Source organism: Solea solea, chromosome 2, assembly GCF_958295425.1.
Source record: "Solea solea chromosome 2, fSolSol10.1, whole genome shotgun sequence".
NCBI classification, from domain to species: domain Eukaryota; kingdom Metazoa; phylum Chordata; class Actinopteri; order Pleuronectiformes; family Soleidae; genus Solea; species Solea solea.
Genome location: NC_081135.1, coordinates 21,130,361 through 21,152,599, shown reverse-complemented (window position 1 = coordinate 21,152,599; position 22,239 = coordinate 21,130,361). Strand labels below are relative to the sequence as shown.

General features: G+C 40.9%; 1 protein-coding gene across 3 annotated transcripts in view; it reads right to left on the bottom strand.

The window, feature by feature from the left end:
• Window positions 1–22,239, bottom strand: part of si:dkey-91i10.2 (uncharacterized protein LOC555224 homolog) — a 57,035-nt gene that overhangs the window by 9,020 nt on the left and 25,776 nt on the right. For all 3 annotated transcript variants that reach the window (XM_058620581.1, XM_058620588.1, XM_058620596.1), the window contains 3 exons: window positions 17,287–17,416; window positions 7,893–9,571; window positions 228–426 (listed from right to left, as the gene is read on the bottom strand). In XM_058620581.1, the coding sequence (XP_058476564.1) occupies window positions 228–426; window positions 7,893–9,451 (1,758 nt within the window). In that variant the 5' untranslated portion in view covers window positions 9,452–9,571; window positions 17,287–17,416. The remainder of the gene's footprint in view (window positions 1–227; window positions 427–7,892; window positions 9,572–17,286; window positions 17,417–22,239) is intronic.

Here is a 22,239-nt window from a genome sequence, read left to right as displayed (position 1 = left end):
TACCTCTGCATCAGTATGTCTGAGTGTGCATGTGCATGTGTGTGTGTGTGTGTGTGTGTTTTTGTGTCGCAGTCCCCTTGCTTGTCCCTGTCATCCTTGCATACCAATAGATCTATGTGTTTCTACACATTGTGAGGCAAGCAGTGAAAAGCGGTGAACAAAGACACACACACACACACAGAGAGACGACATGAAACAGAATATCAAAAATGAAAAGGAATCCTTACGCATTCTCCTGCTTCCTCTCCTCTTTCCGCTCCTCCTGCAGGCGTCTCTTCGCCAGCTTCAGCTCCGCAGGTCGTTGCCGACGTTGCCATGGCAACGGTGGAGGGCTGACAGTCGGTCGAGGGGGCGGTGATGTCACAGCCTCCATGCCGGTCACATGACAGCCTGACAGGGGTCTCGGTGGAAATCTCTGCACTGCAGCTGGTAGTCAGAGGAAGAGAGTGAGGTAAGGATGGATGGATGGAAGCAGAGAGTAAAAGGGAGGGACAATGGGGAAAGGGAAAGGTAAGGCGAGGGAAAAGATGAGAGGGAGGATCCGAGGAAAAGGGGAGGAGAAGCAGAATGTGGGAAAAAGCAAAAGCAATTGAAGACAGAGGCAAAGTCAAAGGGGGGCAGGAAACGATCATGCTAGCAGAGCTCGTGTCTCTTTACAGCTCCCCTGTCATTCATTCCAACTAATTCCTTCCTTCTCCAGCTCTCTGCTTCCTGCTGTGTTTTCTTCTGTCCCCATCACCCACCCTTCACCTCATCCATCATCATCCTACAACCTCCTCAAACACAAAAATCAATAGCGCTTGTCTTACACCCTCACCCTCAACCGCGCAACAGGGGGACAGTAATTAGACACATTGGTGGACATCAACACCTGGACTGAACTAGGACACAGGGACACTGCCTGCACACAACCACACACAAAAATACATCACATCACTCTTTTAGCCGAGGATCAAATCCCGCAGCACACGTTATTGAAAAAAAGCATGCAGCGATTTAAGCAAAAAAAATGGGAGACATAATTAAGAGAAGAAGCAAGTGAGGTGTCCGCCTAAATCTGTCCAAGTCAAATGTTAGATAATAAACTTCTGACTCGGACCAGACCAAGATGGCGAACGTCATCATTAGGGGAAAAGAAAATAAATGAGGACGTAAACACATTATGCTCTTCAAGAGAGCTAGAACAATTATTGATCTTTGTTTTGTCCCCTCATTGTTTTGTAATGAGCTTGTCAATCACTGAAATGTAATAAACAACTAAAACTCTATGTAATAAAGTCACTCTTTCTCTCCCTTTCTGTGGTATGTTCAATAAAGGCACACATGCTCTGAGATATCAACAATAACAAAAGTCTAAATGTGTAGCGGACCATCCTCAGTGTTTTGACCACTTGAGGGCACATGAACACCATGAGTAACTAAAGCAACACGGCTAATCCCTAAAAGGTAAACATCCCACTTCCTCCACTGTTTTGATCTGTCTGGTGTTTGTGCAAAAGAGAACAAGTGTACAGTCGGTTTATTTCATTTTTTAAAAAATAAAAATCCCCTCACATTTCTCTTGTTTCTGAAAAGACAGAAGTAATAAAACAATTACATCTGCAATGAAACCAAAACTATGAGCTAAAAGAGGCTAAAAAGAAGAAGAAAATAAATACAATTCCCCTGAGTGTCTCCTTGTGTGGTCACACTGAAGAGTCCAGCTCACAAATAATGCACACACCATTAAAAACAGGAACTACGGACTACATACACTATTGATTTTGTTTTTCAAACACTGGTGAGCTTCACAGTCCAACAAGCACAGGCTCAAACCTACAATGAACCGCTATCACCACCCAAAAAACCCCTTGAAGCAGCAGTTTTACAGGTCATTATTATTTTATATAAATGAAAGGCATACTGTAGTAGCCATATAATAATAGAGACTCAGCAGAGTCTGGCACATCGAAGGAATGAAAAATCATGACCTATTTTTTTTGATGCAACAACAGAAGGGATTTGTACTGACATGTTATATATTAATAATGAAATATATATTATACTATATATAGTCATAATGGAATGTGAGATTATGGAAACATTTTCAATTTAAATATTTAATTCACTGATAACGTAGTATGGCGAACGTACACTTAATTCCAATGCCACCGAATAGTCGTTAGCTGTAGGCAGGTCACTATGGGCTTGACTCATAGACACTGTTTTAATTCATCAATCACCAAGGAAAGAAAGAGTTGTGTGAAGGGTTTGCATATTTCTTTTCCACTTGCCGTACTTCCAAGTTACATTTCTATCCACGATTATCCAAGCTTCTCCAGAATCAACGACACATATTCCCTCGATGTTCCAGGTTGTGAATGACGATCTATTGATTCAAACAGTCAAGACAATGTAACCTAATGCAACGTAGCGGGACCTGGCCGTCACAAAACCTTATTACATCAATCCTAGTACAGTTTCTAACAGACACATCCGACCCAAACTGCTACATATTTTCCAGTACATATCTCCCAATCCCTCTTTCTATCATAGCCGTCAAAGGATATCAAAGTGTCCACGGTAACTTTTATCTAATGACAAAATAACATCAAAAGGACCACAAAGCCCATTCCTTTCCTTGCAGGAATATTTAATCAAAGGCTTAAGGCCAACAGTTAACTACTTTAACTGTTCACAAATGACACTGTAACAAGTAATTATGCACCAACCACTTAAACTAACCCTAAACTAAGTCAACTCAACACTGGCTCCTACAGATAACAATGACACACACACTAAATTCACAATTAAAAATGTACTTTATAGTCTGTTTACATGTGTAGTTCCTCATGGATCCATCTTTCAGTTTCTGTCTTCAACTACATGACAAGCATTTGGATTGTAGTACCTGGTTTACTTTCTAGTTGCATATCTTACATACAAACAATTTAAAGATAATGTTGCAGTGCACTGTAGAATGTTACCTCATCTTTTCTTCACTCACTAGGTTGTATGACTGGGGTTGCATGTAAAGCACATTTTTGACGTGTTAATCATGTGTCTTGACAAGTTTACTACCTTGTTATCATTAGTCAATCTGCTGCTGAAGCCAACATTTACATTTCACTCCTTACCTCAATCCCTAAACCATTCGTTGTTTGCTTTGTTTACTATTTTCCATTAACTTTTTTGGGTTTTTTATCGTTAGCTCCCAGAACTTGAGGAGATGTCTTCATGTTGCATGCTTTGTCCAAACAAAACCCCAGTATATTAACAGCTTGCATACTTCATTGATTAAATTACTTTAGGAAAGCATAAAGAGGCAATATTTAACATATTTGGTATCACTTTTTGGCCTCTGACCTCCCACTAAAGCGGTAAGTGTTCCAACCACCAGGCCATCTGAGCAGTCCCATATCTTTGAGGTGCTCAGTCTCAAACCAGCTGCTTCACCCCAATGTGCAGCAAAGGTAGCAGTCACAAAGAAACACATGATCTGTAAGAAGAAGATATGCAGTTCCTTGGTTCCTAAACCCAAAGTTCTCCTCACCCCTTGAGATCTTTCTAGAATGTCCTTTGGGCCAAACAGAAGTCCTTCTCCATTACTTCCCCGAATTCCCACACCTGCATTTTTTCTTCTGCAATTGCTGAAACTGCAGTCCACCAGTCAATATAGTTTTTATGTAATTTACTGCATTTACTGTCACTTATATTCTATGCTATTGACACCTGGAGATTATAACAATGAGGTCATTCACGCCAGTCCACTGATAAGTTATTAACAGCAGCCTCTGCTATGATATCGTATGCAATTCACTTCGTCCTGTATCGTCTTCACATGAGGTCTCATTATTCTAATGGTAACTCATTTAAAATACTGTAATTTTTCAACCTTTCGAACAAGTCATAAAATGATATCCCATCATTTCCTGAACCTCTTCAGCACACACACACACACACACACATCACTTCTAAACTTCAGCCAACCCTGTCATCCTTCATTATTTCTGCATTAATATATCGAATCAACACAGACGACACAGCAGGTCAAAGGTGTACAGTGGCAGAAAGATTAAACTGGTGCCGATGCAGAAAAAGAGTGCTGACATAATTAATGCCGTTTTAAGGATTCAGCTCCAAAGCATCTAATCAGTTTTCACTTGGACACTTGGTCATTAAATGCCTCTCCTTCACAGCGTTTGCTGTCACGTCTCATATGATGTATGGGAAGTAATAACCTGCATCTTAATATGTTGGGAAAACCACTGTATATGATAGATCACCGCTTAAAACTGTGCAACGTGAGACTGCCTGCTCCGATACATGCATCATTTTCTCTGATGCATATATCGCATCGAGGAATTAAATAAGCATTTCTCCTGGAGTGTCCGCATCTAAAACAGAATAAATGATTGAAAAATATACTTAATGAAGTGGACTCCCTAAAATATTAAACACAAGTGATGCACCTTTATTGCATATACGGTTAACTCTGTGCTGCTGCTTTAATGTTTCCCTCTACAAAGACAGTAAAAACCCTCCAAGGTGTAATAATATGAATATTACTCTAATGATGAATCCTGAGCTGTATTATGCTCTGCAAGCTCCGACTGGTTAAAGTTAAATACCTTGGGGTGCAGAGATCACAAAGAATATCATAAAGGTGGTAAAATGTGTACACATAGTTAAAAAAAAAAAAGAGCCTAAGATTGAATTACAATCACAAAAAGGCACAGTGTGGTGCATTATGGGAGATATTAACATAACTTTAGAATTCACTTTGTATGAAGAATGCTGAATGTGAGATAATGGAGCTGTTAGCAGGCTCTGGGGGATTTTTTTTTATAATGAAATGATTCGTTTATTGAGAATTCATTGCTTTGTTGGTTGTACAAACACTTTGGTCTAGAATAAAAAATATGAACAATTTTTTTTATATATAAATATGAAATATGAATCGGACAGATTGTCTGACTTCTCCTCTAGCACCACCACTGGGTTCAACAGAATATTTCTTTTTGTTTCATAATTAATCAAAGGATTAAACCATTACATTTAAAGCAACATATTCATGACACCCACAGCATAAATTACAATAACTCTTAAGTTTGGTTTGAGTGCTTGGCAAAGCTGAGGACTTTTCCACCAGCTACACCGGAACATTTTTGTTTTTAATTAGAACATTTGACTATTCAAACGTACAGTTAATAATGAGAAAGTTTACCGTCCACCACTGCTTTTTTGTAACACATTTTTGTTGTTTTGTTGTTTTTGTTTGGTTTTTGCTTCATGGAGCTCAGTACCATTTTGTTAGCACCAAATCACAACAGTGGCACTAAGACTGAGACCTTATACCATATATATTACAGCATATAGAGCTCATATTTCAGTTTGCTACAGGTTAACCTCATCCTACCTGTAAAATATAAATGTTGCATATACGATTGTGTAAATTAGAATTGAAGATCCACTGGAGATTAAAAATGAGATAATGTGTGGGTGTTTGGCTTCCTTTATCGATGAGGTCCGTAGTGTTGACCAGGAGTCAAATTATTTCGAGTATTTCGAGAATTTGAGGACTCAAGACTTGCTTTACAAATCAGATTCGACCGAGACTTGACAGTCATGACCTCTGACTCGTCTTGGACTTGAGTAAAATGACTGGAATATTTGCATTTAGTTAATTTTGCAATTTGTTTTTGAAACACAGAAAACATTGGGTCCCAGATTTTGCGGTCTTGGGTCCAAACCTGGCAACCCACCGAGGCACATAACACCAGAGATGGATGAGAGAGGCTACAAACATGGAGGGCACTATTGCAAAAATAATATGATTTAATAATAAAATAATAAGATAAGATAATAAAAATAAACCAGTACCGCATACCGGGCCCACTCCGAGCACTGGTTATGAGAGCAACCATCAAGTTTGAGGCATGTTAGAACTGGCTTCGAATCAATTATGCATTTTAATTAAAGACAGATGTGGAATGGCAAGATTTTTAGGTCGAAGTTAAGTTTAACTTTGCCTGGTTTTATTCTCTCTGGTCTCTCTGGAGTTAGATAATAAGAAATGCTATGGAAGATAAAATATGTGTGGTAAATGTGGGATATTGTTTTTTCCAAAGTTAGGTGAAACACAATGAATTGCAGTTATTGGACTTAAATACAGTATGTGAAATGGAAATGCAAATTTTGCATTTTCTTACCGAGGTGTCTGACTGTTATGTTATGTCCGCAGTTCTCAGGTTGACTGATGTCAATAATAACGAATAGAGGTTGTTTTGTTGCTTCTGAGTTTTAACTAATGAGATTTTGTTTCTCTTCTCTTCTGTTTAATGTTTACATATGAACAGTACATTCATATCGAAGCGACTTTTGACTCAAATAAGCCTCCAGTCTCCCAATTTATTGAGTCAAAATGTTCAAAAGTTCAAAATGACTGTCTTTTTATAGCATCTTTAAATCTTCAGCTTCAGCTTCTATATTCATATGACTTGACTTTTTGAATTTTGCAAGAACGTAAATCCCACATTGACAAGATCCACTGGCACGAACCGGGATCCAAACCTGGGACCTACTTGGCAACAGTGCTGTGTTGTAATAAATTCTGCAAACCTCCTTTACTTGTAAACCATGAGTTCATCATCAAGCACAGATTATTTCAAACATCCATCATCCCTATTATCAGTGCAAACTAAGACCTGACAGGCAGGGAAAGATAAGCATATATCTTCCATTAGTAGAGAGTTTACATACAAAAGGTCTAATCAAGTCTTCCTTTGTGTAAGGTCTAATATTTACATTGCATAGAAGCATGTACACAATTATCAGCAGAGTGCTGTGAAAACACACCCTCCCTTGGTTTGTCCTCAGAATGCAGCTGTATTTGTGCTGTTCAACTGTGATTTTTCTGCCAGATATTGGATTGAGATATAGTTTGAGACATAATTTGTTGAAGTCAACATTAATTACTCTATATTTTAATACCAGGATGTAACAATGTAAGGATGTATGAGTATACATAAAACCAATAGAACAAACAGGAGATTTAAGGTGCAGCCTTTACATTTTGCTGTGTTGTTTCAAATTGCCATTTTCATTTGAAAATGATTAATTATTCAGCCTTAGTCTGGATGAATTTAGCCAACAGCTGACAGCAAAGAAGAGGAGAGACAGGGAAATGGTGGGTCTGTAGGGACGTTGCTAGACCTGCAGTCTGTTGTGCCAGCCTCCTGCCCACAGTCTCCTCCGTAGAGCCAACTCTGTTAGCTCCAACAGCTGTTATCACAATAACTGAGATAAATCGATAACAGAGACGGGGCTTAAACAGATGGACTCATGCGCACACACACACACACACACACAGGTTTGCACAGCTATTCTTCTTAGAACACGGCCCTGAGTTCCATTCATTTGGACAGCCTACACATAAACATAAACATAAAGTAACCCTAAACGTAACCAGTTCCTTAGGAATGAGATTCTCCCTCATTAGGACAAGGTTTTGGTCTCCATGAGATCCTACTGTTCCTGACAAGGTCAGTGTTTATGCCAACAAAGGTCCTAGCAACATATGTATATAAATATATATATATATATACACACACATATTCTTGTACACTATCCTTAGTAAGGACACTCATGCATAATGTGACAGCATCATTTACAGCAGTGTTCCCCTACCCTAGTCCTGGGGGAACATTGTCCTAGATGTTTTCCTGCTCTAACACACCTGATTTAAATGAATAGTTCGTTATCAGGCTTTTGTAGAGCTCAATAATCAGGTGTGTTGGAGCAGCATCTAAAACATGTAGGACAGTGTTCCCCCAGGACCAGGGTTGGGACATATTCTGACAATAATAAACACATGAACCCCACCCTCTCCTCCTCCCCCAGCACAAACTAACCTTTTCTTGATGAGGTCCAGTGCAGAGCCAATGAGGCCGTCCTTCATCTTATAAATCTTGGCTCCATAGCTGGACAGGTCTGTCCCCTCCAGAAGCAGCGCTGGGCAACAACTGGAGGGTCGCTCCCATTTTTCCCTGTTATGCGGGAAAGGAACCGACCCAGCTGTTTCCAGACTGCTCCTCCTACGCCTGCTGCTCACTTCAACTCCCCGTGTGGTGAGTGCTCTCTCCTGGGCTGAGCTGCCCAGTGTCTGCAGGGGTGAACGTGGAGATGGGCCAGTGCGGATGGGAGAACACGTGCTGTTGACCGAGGTGGAGGAGGAGTTGGGATGAGTGCCGTTACCGTTCACAGTGTTAAAAGTAAGTTTCTCTGAGGAGATGTTAGTCTGCAGGCGTTCATCACTGTTGCATGTCCTTTCACCTGTGCTCTTGTCTCCTCTCGGCTCTCTCTCATTTCCTGTGCAAGAGCCTGACTGAGGGAGAGTGTGTTCAGAAGGAGGAGACCCGTCCCCGTCTGATGCTTGTGCATCCAGCATGTCGACCTCAAGTTTTCCAGGTACCACAGATCCCGCTGTGGACTCTTTTCTGTGCTCCTCATCCTTCTGTCTCATCCTCTTAAACTCCTCAAATGTAGGGATATGTAGCCGTCCCACTGGAGGTCTGCGGCACTTGGATGCAGAATCTAATCCATTCTTGTCCCCGGCGATGTTGTCCACTGTGCAGGACGTTCTTACCATCTTTGGTGTCGATGGGGAGTTGTGGAGAGTGAGGTTGGGGCTGCTGTTCTGCCTCCGCAGCTGTAGGCGTCTCAGCACCTCCTGCTTGATGTCGTCAGGATTTGTGATGCGTGACACACAAAGCGGCCTGGGACCAGCCCCCGTTGAGCTTACATGATGCATGCAATCCTTTTCGACAGGTGCAGCACTTGGGGTCACTTGGGGACGCATTGGGAGGGGTTTCAGAGACTCAACTGCTGACCTTGCACTCTGGAGGCGGAGTTTCTCCCTCAGGCCTTTCCTCGCATCCAATTCGTCAATGCCACCTGGAAACAGCAACTGAGGGAAAAGTGGTAGGTCCTTCCTGGGTAACCCATGTCGAGGGTAGAATGCCATGCCATCTGGGTTTGGTATTAGTCCATGATCCCCCACCACAGAACCATCAGGTGGTCCGTCATACCAGTGGCTGGTGGATGTATAGTGTAAAATATACTCACTGTCTACGCTCCTGTAGGGGGCAGCACTGAATGCACACAGGCCAGAATCTGCCACAGTGTTCCAATTCAGGTTCTCCATACTCCTGTAAGGTCTGCTGCCATTGCTTCCTGTGTGAATGCAGGAGGTCGGGGTCATCCCCTGACCCAACCCAAACCCTAGAGGGCCCTGTCGGCTGGAGCAGTACCTCAGCCCCAGGTTAGTGAGTAGGGTGCTACTGTTACACCTGGACATGAGCGGGAAGGGAGTTCCTTGGATGCCCGGGTAGTGAGGCGCGTTTGGTCTGTAGCGGGGATATGAGGACAGGGGGTCAGGGGACAGGGGGAGGTTGGCAATACAAGGCTCCATGGCTGCAGCAGAGGACGAGGAGGCGTAGTCACATAGTGGAGGAGGTTTTACGTCTGGCACGACTGTGGGCTGAGTGAGCGGCACTCAGACACACAGTCAGCAGGTTTGAAGATCTTCAGCCTGCAGGGACAAACACACAAATGTATGAAGATGAAACAAGACAGGAGCCTGTAAACACCCTTTTAATAATGTGATCGTTGCCCTGGTTTATTCAATATTTGATGGTCCATAAAGCTCAGATCAATTTATATTTTCCTAGTGAGCCAATGTTTAACGTACTGTATTTCTACAGTACAGTATGTTGAACCATAAAATCCATAATCTACAAATAGCTGACTGAATGTCCTGCAATGTAATTTCAGATGATTTGATGTTAACCTCTTTGGATTACACAACTCAAAAAACTATTTTTACGATGATATACATTAGTGGCTGTATCGTTTCACAAAACAGAAACATTTCACATGGATTTGTGCATCGTTTTATGCACGGAATTCAAATACAGATTCTGAAAAAAGATATGTGACATCTTCCAGCTAAACTATATATAAGATGATGTTTGTCAAATTACAGTTTGAACAACATTAATGAATTTATGCAAATTAAAAGTCAAAACTAACAAGAAATCACTCAATAGGCTATTTTAGGTGATTTTTGTTGTAACGATTCTGCCTCTGTTTGCTCTGTGTGAGAAGAAACTAAGTAATACCAAAACTGTCAGACCTGACTCGAAGCATTTATCAAATTGCCGCTATACAGTGAAACACAAAAAGTGTTGTGTGGAGCATTGATTTGACAATGGTTTGTTGTAATATTTAAGTTATGCACTACAGATTTAATGTGTGTCATTTTGTGTGTAGATTAGCCTTATCAGCATACAGATTAAAATTTAACAAAGTGTTTGGTCATAAAACCTTTTCCTTGTCCGTTTTTACCTTTTTAATGGTCTTTGTTAAAAGTATTTATTTGAAAGGGACAGTTCAGACATGAACTTCCTAATATAATCGTTCGGTACCAGATTGTAGCTTCAAAATTCAACTTGCAAACACAGCCACGGTCTTACAGTATATCTCCAAATCCACAACTGATACTTAACACAGTGTGTTTTGTCAGCACAGACCACACACACACACACATACTATGGAATATTGGATACAGCGTCTCTTTCACGAGAATAATCACATTCAGTCTTATATAAATGACTCTGTGTCTACACCCTCTGGCTTTTTCTTCTTTTCTTTCTCTGCAGCAAGAATAATAATCAAGGGATTATTGCCCTGCTTGTCTGGCTATTAAAACATGAGATTGAGAGACAGATATAGAGACAGACGAGGTAGAAATGAGGGAGGGCTGGTAACAGAGAGGACGATGAGAGAGAAGGAGGAAATGAATGTGAAGCTAAGAAAAAGCAGTACATTTGGGGTACAGTAATGAAGATAACGGCTCGGCTGTCTGCTGGCAAAGCAACTCTGTGCTTCCCCTCCGATTAATCACACAGTTGCAAATTAGCAAGAAGCCTAAAGAGAGCAAGACAGTAGTAGGTATAGTACATCTCTCTGCCCCCTCTCACAGTAATGAGTACAAATAACATGTAGGCTTCCCAACACTGACACCAATCAACTATATCTTATGTTATGTCCGTGTCGCACTCAGCATTACAGGGTTCCAGCAGTGATTATGAAACGCAGGGACTCAGAGGGCTCATCCCTGATGCATTAGGTGAATAATAAAACCCAAATTATCTTTAATGCTCCCCGATGCAAAAGCACGAACAGGCCGAGGCACTTTTTTTCCGCAGCTTCACAGTGTAATGGATAAATCTTCATTCTGCACATGCTAGAGGTGAGCGAGGATGTGATCGCAGTTAATCAGTAACCACCATTAACAAGCACAGGTGGTTTCCCTCAAATCTCATTTATGGGCTGCTTATTAATTAATGGAGGGTGCTCCAAAACAAACACATGCACAAAACCCAAGGACATTAATCCATCACTTTCAGAGGAATCTAAAACATTATGTATTATGTAGTAGTAGCATGAGTATGACTTGATATGAAGTCACACTGAAATAAACATTACAGACTAAAGACTACAGACTACATAAGAAGAGAGAAATGTGTAGGTTGATGTTGTTCGCGACACATCATCTGGGCAGACCTTATTTCTAGTGTGGTGACCGACAACTATAGTGTGATAGGTCAGAAATTTGTGGTCAATCCACTGGCGTGGAAGGTTGTACAATAATGGATATTTTTGAGGATCAGCTGGCTAGGGCAGTAAGGAAGGAAGTACAAAAATCTATACAGCACATCATGAAAGGCATATAAAGACACGCAAATGGCTAAAGATCCGTGGAAAGAGGAAGCCAGAACATTGTGCACAGATGGCGAAACCTTCGTGACGGCGTGTGCAGATAAAGAAGTGGTACTAAGTGCACCTGCGTTTCTCATGAAGTTCTTGGCACCTCGCAAAAAAGAACACATTTCTCAGTATTTGTATGTGTATATGTACAGGCCTAAACTGGAAAAACAACCCTCCATATATGTAAGTACATATATTATCATACTTATACACACATACATATAAACACATACTTATAACACTCAGAAATTGCACCAATAATCAAAGGCAAGGCACACATTCTTAAATTCACTGACTATTCAATAATGAAAATCCCCTACCTTGGTTTTATGCCCCCTTTTGCCTGTCTGTACTATACATATTTTAAAAAATGATTATATTTTCTCTCTCTTGAGAACAACCTTTGTGTGGAAGTGATGTCTTGCTGGCTTTAAACCTAATTTGCACTATTGTGTTGAAAACCAAGTCATCAGTGATGATTAAATCATAAATCCAAGTATCTCCTTTTTATATAAAAAAGGACAAAGCTGAATGTAATTGGGGGGTTTTCACTGTCAACAAAAAGTCAAAGGTATTGTCTGTGTAATCAAAGATTGATTACTTATAATTCAGCAATGTCAAAGAAATCCAAATATGACTTCATAACCAAGTATCACTGAGCGACAGCACTGAACGACTGGATGACTTTTCCTTCATTTCCACCGACACACACACATTGTTGTTTACTTTGACTCGGTCCCAAACACACAAACACACAAACACACAGTCGTCGTGCCAGGTCACTGAAGCACCAACTGTGTAATTACCCTGAACCATGATAATAGTTCAGGAACTGCACATTCTCCCTCTATTCAGAGAAGATATACTATAAAGCCAAGCTGTTTTAGGAAATGGCAGAGTTTTTCCTTTTTTCCAAGATGTTTGTATTTGACAGGAACAAATGAGTTTCAGGGATAAAGAGGACAGGGAGATGCTTTTTAAGCCTTATCATTAACTTTATATTTCTTGGGCCGTGTGGTCATAGACCACAACACTAGTAGAAAAGAATAAAGAACACAAATGTGAATGTCATTCCAGTACAGGAGGGAAAGCCATGGGATCACCAAGGTCAGCGGTTTTCATCCTCTGTGAATAAGCGTCTGCACAAAACAAGTGTCATGGTCACCCAGATAGCGGTGCCACGAACGTCTCATGTGAGATATGAAAGCGATAACTACCCTGCTAGAAACAGTGAAAACACATGATGGTTGACAGTTTTATATCATCTCATGGTACATATAATCTTATCTTTCTATTATCTCCATGCCGATGAGGCCAGTGTTTAACCTTTGTTATGCTGATCTTATGAACGGCTGTTGATTTGCCTTCTCGTGTAAAAGTGAGAACATCTTCATTTTTTTTTTTCTCTAACACCAGCTCATTTTAAACTCATCGGCCGCCTTGTGATGTTCACATGACACCTGATTAAGAGTCCTTAGAGGCACCTGGTGTGGTTTTCTCAAGTGTACCTTGGTGTTATTCCTGTTTCCTTTCTGTCATTTAAACCAGTGTGGCTATTGTCCTGTGAGCATCAGGAGAACTGCAGCTCACTGGATATTTTATCTGTTTTTTAGTTAACTCTAGAGATGGTTGTGCAAGAAAAAAATCCCAGCAGCTCAGCAGTTTCTGAAATACTCTGGGACCAACAGCAGTGCCCTATACAAAGTCACTTAAGTCAGATTTATTTCCAATTCGGATGCTTTGCTTGAATTTCAGTCGGCTGCCAGGATGATGTTGATGTCTACCTGCCTTAATGCATTAAGTTAATATTTGCCTTGACAAGCAGTTGACGTAAGCAGGTGTAACGTTATAAAGAGACTGGTGAGTGCGTGTGTGCATTGTTAATAGAGAAGAAATAGCCGATATGTGGTGTTTGGGTTTAATAGTCATGAGCGTGTGCCCAGCAGTGTGCCTGTGCCTCCATCTCTCTCTCTCTCTCTCTCTCTCTGTGCTTTTCCCTGGCTGAATTATTAACTGTTTAAACGCTCGCTGGAGGTCCGCACTCTCTCTGCTCTCTCTGTCATTGGAGTTGACTGAGGAATAACTCATCCCTACGAGCGGGGCAGTAAATCAGCCGTCCTATTCCCAGCATGCACAGAAGCTGGTTTCTCCAAATATAATGGCTGAGTGAGTGAGTGTGTGAAGAGGGCAGCATCAAATTGAAGGAAATACATTTTTTATGTGACAGGATTCGCTTTCCGACCGTCTACATTATTAAACGTCCAGGAAGAAAATCTTTAGCTAAACAAGTCATTGTTGTGTGGACAACACACAACAACTAGACTTTTGATCTGGGTTTGACCTAAAAACTGTATTTCTGGTGACATTAAATCTCAAACGAAGAAATTGTTTTAACTATCTTGATATAGAAGAGCCTGACTTCAGCCCCATTCAACACTAATCAGGTGAACTGGATCACTGACTAGGAGCCAGGTCTATTCAGCTGACATCAGAGCTGGATGTCACTCATTCTCTTGACTGAATAGGAATAAATCAACTGCAACCAGTCAGCAAAATCAGTTTGAAAGCCTAAAAAGAAACTGAGTGGAGGCCGTTACAACAGCAGATTAACACACATGAGTTTGACAAAAAAAACATTTTTAAGCAGGTAAAAAGGAGACAGTGGTGTATGAGTCATATATTCTGAGTCCATCCATCCATCCATCCATTTTCTACTGCTTTATCCTCCACAGGAGGGTCGCGGGGGGTGCTGTGCCAATCACCTTGGACAGGTCGCCAGACCATCACAGGGCCATTCATTCATACACTCACAGCTATGGGCAATTTAGAGTGTCTAATTGACCTCTGTTTTTTGACATGTGGGAGGAAACTGGAGAACCCGAAGAAAACCCACGCATGGACATGCAAACTCCACACAGAAAGGTCCGAACCAAAACAATGCTAGCCACGTGCTCCACTGTGTGACCCCAATCGTATTCAGTGATGTACAAAATCTTCATCAAGTTTGATGATTATGCATCAGTCACATTTAGAACACTCTCATTTTACTCTGGTCCCATTCAACAGCACTCATCAAACTAGAAATTATTTAAATGTTATTTTTCTTATGCAAGAAATCTTGATTTGGACCAACATTTTGTGTCTGGTAATCATCAGATAATCTTATACAGTACGTGTGCTGGGATTATCATTGGTGTCTCAGACTTCAAAACCGAAATGCTTGCCTGAATGTTGTATATTGTCTTCGGATGAAGTCTCACAATTCAATAATGGCACTAGCTAGTTTTCAATCAGGGCTGAATAGATCGATGAATCAATTATTGATTATATACTAATGCTAAGACCCCAGGATCAGTCACAGATGACTACACCTCGTCAGTGTTTAAAGTTGCCTCGAGCTCAACAAGCCACTGAAGGATAGCAAGGCTGAGCTTCATCTTTCTTTTCGTTTTTAAAATCATTTTGGTGTTTGTGTGAGATGCTGTTCACTTGGTGCACTGTGACAAATAACTACAAACTGCAATATTGTGCACTCCATGTTTGTTTGTTTGTTGGGTCACTTTTCAGTTGCACCACAGGTGTAAACGGGCAACATTAGTGTGTGCTAATGTTTGTGCTATGGTTGATGCAAGTCCACTCTGCTGTGACCTGTGTGGGATCAAGTCACTCCACAGATCTTAACGTGGTGACCTTTTCAGTTAATCAGTCCGTTTTTTTGCAATTCAATCATTTTGATTTGTGGTAAATGCCAGTTGACTTGTGTTGGTTTTTGCATGTTGCTATGGCAGCAACTTTGGAGATGGACTCCGAATTTGACCCTTTTAGTTTTTGGCTGTTGCAGCCCACTTATGTTACTGTTGTTAACGTTTATATTTGTGATGTTGTTGTGGGAGCAGCAACCACTGATTTGGCTACAGCGAAGATTCAGTTAAACCCAGTTCAGATCTTAGATATCCTGTAACCAAGGGCTATTCATTTACCAACTCAGTTGGGACACATGAGAAGGTAATAAAAAACTTTAAACCACCACAAATATATGTATCAAAATTGATCAAAAAGCAAAATCTGAGGCACTATTAATACAAATATGTTGGTCACACCTGTCCACACACCTACAAGTACACAGCATTAGCTGTAACTATTTTAAATAAAAAAAAGAAATGTGTTTATCATATTTAACTCAGGTTTAACTCAAAGTGCATAAAATCAAAAGGTTGCACAATATTAGCAACAGCATTTGTTTCTCTTTGAAATAAGATAATTATGTCACATAGTCATGATCATAGTGTATTTAACAGAATGCAAAATAAATATCAACGCTATCAAAACTATCACAGGCCACACAGATCGCTTTGTGATCAGTGCTGCTGTATGAATCGGGACCACAGGCTGGGCCACGAACAGGTTGCTTTTATCTGTTTAGATGTAGAACATGAGAGCATGTGTAACTTTAGCATTCCTGTTGTATCAAACATATCTTATTTATATTATAGTGTTCTCTTTTAAAATGGGATGTTACAGTCTCATGCATGGTCTTGCTTTCCCTTTGCTTGTGTGATTCTCTCTCTCTCTCTCTCTCTCTCTCTGTCTCTCTCTCTGCATGTGTGTGTGATGGGTTGCAGGTGTGCATGCTTGATTGAATAACCTGTGTGTGTGAGTGAGACGGTGGATCCTGGTGGCTCATTGGTCCTTGCACAGGAGGTTCCAGCGTCCCAGCAGCAGCAGCAGCAGCAGCAGTGGACCACTTATAACCATATTCCCATCAGGCGTCTCATGTTTGCTTTACTAATGATTTGTTGTCTCCTCATTCATGTCGCGATCAGGTTTTCCCCTAGGGCCTGGTTGCAGAAAGCGTTTTATTCCTATTTCCCATCTATTATTGTAGAAATCTTTGCTTCTTGCACTAAGTCAAGGAATGTTGAGGGTTCCTCGTCAGTCCGCACATCCGTCGCCTCGTCCAGTGTTTCAGTACGTGTTCTGTTTCCAGTGCAGAGCAATGTGGAAGCTGTAGGAACATTTAGCTGAATCTGTGTCCACTGCAGTCATTTGTATTTACTTTATATTGTATATTGTTACACCAACCTTTCCACCTCCCTCAAGCGTAAAAACTATATATTTATATACATTGTTTTCAACAACATTGTTTGCATTCAGGTTTTTTATGCACAACAATGCACAAGCTGATGGAAACCCTTGTATCGTAGAATAAAAAGATTTCAGAAAAATGTCTCTGTTTTGTCTGAAAGATGACAGTGTGTGAGTGCGTCCTGTTTCTGTGTTTTTGTGTCTGTGTGTTGCATGTGAGTCAGAATCTGTATTTTGCCATCGGCACAGCTTTCGTTTCTTTTGGATGTGCAGACTTTATCTAACAGAGAGCATCGCGTTGCAGGGATCAAGTTTTGAAACGAGTGATCCTGTTGCAGGCAGCAGTTCCTGCAGCTGCTGGCAGTGCACTGACTGATCTTCTAAACTTACCCCATTTTAATCAAGCCTTTACTCTGCCTCTCTCCTCCCACCGGTCATTGGCTCGGATCCCAAAGTGCTCGGCTTCCACTTCTCAGTCTCCCCGCGAGCTTCCACCGAGCCAGACAGACGTGGCCTGCAGCTACAGGTACAGAGAGAGAACGAGAAGAAAAAACTTCAATCAATAAGGTGCATTTTCTGAACATAAAAACAAACAACAGCGATGGAGAACACTCCTCTGACGAGTGCTGCTGCTTTTGACTCGAGCAACAGAGACCCAAGGCTTGAATAGCAGTGTATTCTGATACTGTTAAACAAACTGTGTCCTCCTTTCACAGATTGAATTTGCTGCGGAGTCAATTACATAATTAGTGTTTCCCTGTCAGGAGAGAGTAGCAGATGACACGCAACGAGCCAAGGGTTTGTATACAGTTTATGTTTGTGTCGAATCAGTCAAAGGTTTCTTCAGTTCCTGGAAAACTGCCTTCAGATAATTATTGAATGTTGTATTTCCAAGCAAATTAACAACCCAATCACTACCAGAGAGTCCCAATAGAAGAACAGTGGAGTATGAATTATTTAAATTCTTGTCAAATAAAGATTTAAAAAATAAAACTAGTATTAAAAGTACAAATGTAAATGATACAAAATACAGTATTAATTAACACAACAACAACATTCAGTCACTATATGTACAGTTGAAGTTAAACTCAAGCATTTCAAAACGTACAGACAAAAAGTCGACGTCAAAGTCACTTCGTTCAAAGAAAATAACAACCCTACACTACTCTTTACTGTGTTTCTGTGAGTAAAAGATCTGAAAAAATAAAATAAATGAAAAAAAACAAAAAAACTGGTCAAATGTGGTCGAATTAAACAAACAGAGCAGCAACGTAATGATTTTAAGTTTATTCTTCATTTGACCAAGTGGGAAAAAATGGGTGATGCCCTCTAAAATCTTTCCAGGATATGAAGCAGGGAATAAATGGCACACATTCCAGACATAACTACACAGAGCACACATGAATATATGTAGGCCAGTAGGGCAAAACCAAAACACACTCAACTCAGCGACAGCTCAGGTCAAAACACTCCGCTCTCTCTGCTCCTCTAGAAACATCATCATCATCATCATCACACCTCGTCCGCACCCACATCTTCAGCCACACGAGGAGAAGCACATGACCTTTGACGTCAACACAATCTCCCCTCCACCTCATGGGATGTTGGAATGGATATTGCTGTGGCTGCATTTTCCAAAGCTTTGACAAGTGGCTGTCACTGTGAAATGAAGCCCTTCACCATCCCCCCCCCATCTTTCTCCCACAAGGACTGCACAAGTGACAAAAATGGAGGATCCTCCCTTAATGCTAACAGCCTCCTGCACCTTCTCTGCAAAAGTGATCCAACTCATTTTTATTCACGTTTGTTTGTCCCCAGCTCCGTGTTTCAGCTCAGCTCTGTGTTCCAGGCTTGACGTTGCAGACACTTGCTTTCACAGGCTCCTGTGCCCGCTCAGTCACCTCACAGACAATCCCACTGAAACTGATGGCTTTTCAGGGAGGGATTGAGAAATTGGCTTTCGGCACTGAGTGAAGTGAACCATTTATTCTATTTTATTTTATTCCCTTTTATCCAGTGAGCATTTAAATCACTGAGCCAACTCCCTGCCGTTCTGATTCATTTCATCCATCCTCTCCTCTTGGGCGCTTTTGGAAGTTGAAGTGATTCTGTGTGTGTCTATTAGACCTTTTACAGAGGAAAAAGAGGAGAGTATAACCGTGTTCCGTGGCTTTTGAAACCTACAGTGTCGCTTACAGGCATTAAGTCTCATGCCTCCATCTGGTCTAGCTGTGGACCTAAAAATGGAACATCCACCCTCTGTGTTTGGGAGGTCCCAACTCTCCTCCTGTGGGCAAGAGAGCACTAAAGGGCACGTGGCCCAGGAGGGGGAGGCAACACCTTCCAGCTCCTCACTGGAGGGATGTGGATGAGATCACTGAGGCGCCATTGCACCTGCCAACCATTGGGGTACAGCTCTGGTACCTCCCCGCACATCATCACCAGAAGATGATGAACGGACATATTACCCAAAGGTGTTTTTGTGCACATCATTTACAGTGCCTTTAAGATTTGGAGTGAAAATGGAAAAGTGAACTATCCATCCATCCATCTACCGCTTTATCCTCCACATGAGAGTCGTTGGTGGCGCTGGTGCCAATCCGGGCACATCCTGGCCAGGTCGCCAGTCCATCACAGGGCCACATAGAGACAAACAACCATCCACTCTCACACTCACACCTACGGTCAATTCAGAGTGTCCAATTTGCCTAATCCCCAAATCTGCATGTTTTTAAACTGTGAACCCGGAGAGAAAACCAAAGTAAATTACCGCACACCAGAAAACCTTACACAGCAATTGACATGAAAGAAAGCCTCATGGTGCGACAGACGTTTGTGTGTGCATGTGCTTAAGTGCCCAGCACGCAGCACGTCTCTGTTTGCCACTTAACGCGTGGCAGAAAACGACAAGACTGCTTTCCACACACCGTGTGCTGACATGTGTGACACTGGGATATTTCACTTTACACAGCAGTGACTCTGAAGTCTCTGGTCACCAGTGAACATTAAACGACAGCCGACTGCTTTTTCTTTTATGAGCTTCTCAAACCACTGTAACAGCCTGCAACAACAGGGACTTGTACTGTGGCCAAGAGAGCAGAGCCAGAGCGTGTTACTGTGAGAGATCAGAAGTGCTCCAAGCTTTATATTAGTCTCTCTCTCTCTCTTTCTCTTAGGCCATCAGGCGGAAAGGAGGCCATGTAATTTCAGACTTCTCCCATCTTACACCCAGAGGACCCTCCCACCTGTGATTGACTATTGCGATTATTTAATATTGTGCCGTCTTCTGAAGTCTATTGGATTCATTTTCCTTGTGGTCTGTCCTCTTCCAGACCTCCACAGTGGTCAGTGGTTTCTTTCTGTTTGGCAGAGTCTTGTGCTGCCAAATTCTGGCAAAACCTGCACAATCGTGTTTCCATTTCCCTATGATGGACCTGTAACTGTGAACCACCCACAGCCTTGTGTTCACGTCATATTCATCAATATTAATATTGATATTAATATTAATAACTGTCATTTTGAACGCTTGCCTCTCTACTATTAGCTTCTGTTACAATATCCACTATTTTCTACATATTACATTCCTGTGATTTATGTTTCCACTGAATTTGATGTTTTGTTTGTAATCTTCTGAACACATCCCTCCTGAGGTATTTTTGCAAGGGTTTTTATGGCGTTTTTTTCTCATTGTATGTGAGAGTCTAAGGATAGAGGGTGTCACCTGCTGTACAGACTGTAAAGCTCTTTGAGGTGAACTGTGTTTGTAAATAAATAAAATTGAATTGACTTTCAAAATGTAAAGTGCGGCCTTCCCCATCACTGCCTGTGTTAAAATATCACATGATTCAATTTGCATAACATTTTGCTACAGTAATACCATAACAAATGTCTCTTTACTTCTCACTGGTTTAACAGACACTTATTACAAATATGTAATAAACATATGAACCAGCTGGACTGGTGGAATAGTTATGTTGCTCAGCAGTGATGGGAATACAACAGCATTGTTTCTACTTTCCAGTAACAGGGTAATCTAACTTATTACTAAGAGACACATGCAGCGATGGTGAGCCCAGTGAATTCTAAGGTAGCGTTTTCAAAGTGGAAGCACAGACATTACCTTTCTCTTATTGTGATAAAAATAAACAAATGTATATGTATATCAAAAGTTCTAAAACATCCGTTGTGCTTCATTGTTCGACTATTTTAACAATGGGAAGGATAATATCAACAATATTTGATAGGTGTCCCACAGCAACATTAAAATAGTGCAGATTAGTGTACAATGATTCCTATAAATAATTTATCATATTAAGTGTCCATTTTAATCATTAAATATATTTAATATTCCGTTTTACTATAAATAATTGAACATACATTTGAATTTAAAATTCATTGACATATTTGAACATAAAAACACACACAATAGTTACTTTCCCTAGTTACTTATTTTACAATGCAGTAGCTCAGTTACTAACTAAAGAAGTAACTATAACAAATTAACTTTTTAAAGTAACATGCATTAAATATAGTACAATATATATAGTACTAATGTGACGTCGCACTATAATTAAGTGAACATTAACATTTCACCAAACATAAATGACGGCTTCTGTTCATTTTAAGTGCACACTATCATTTGCAATTTATGTGGAACTGGGGGACACACATTTGTACAAATGGTGGTAAAATAAAATAACAAAGCTTCCAGATTCCGCAGATGGTTACCACATTTTTTTTTTCTTCAATGTTTTTCCCAACGCATTACCATATCCATGCACACAAACACACACACACACACACACAAACAGACACACACAAACTCTCTCGTACTCTTCACAACATTTCCCAACAGCCCCTGAAATATGGGTTAATGAGGCCCCACTCGGGGGGCGCGACTATCAACAACACCTTCTACCAGTCTCATCAGAGGGAGGGCAGACGAGAGAGTGGGTATGTGGGCCTGCGAGACACAGAGCAGGGGCAACATCAAAGCTGCGAGTGCACTTCATTAGTTGGAATGGCTGCGGTTTGTGTATGAATTACAAGTCTGCAGGGAGATTAAAGGAGTTGTACAGTAGACACGGCTTCCGACGGCAGCTGAGAGCTCCACTCTGCAGGGATCTGAAACTGAGTTAAAAATAAAACTGACTTTTTGTTGAAGCTGTCATTCAAAAAAAAAATAATCTTCCTGGATCATAATTAAGTTTCAGAACGTTCCCTTTCATTTATTTATTACTCAGAGAGATGGCCCGTCTGAACTATTCAAATAGGAATCTTTTGCACTGGTATTTAAATTTTAAAATTGATCTAGTCATCTGGTCAAAACTCAGCTAGCACGGT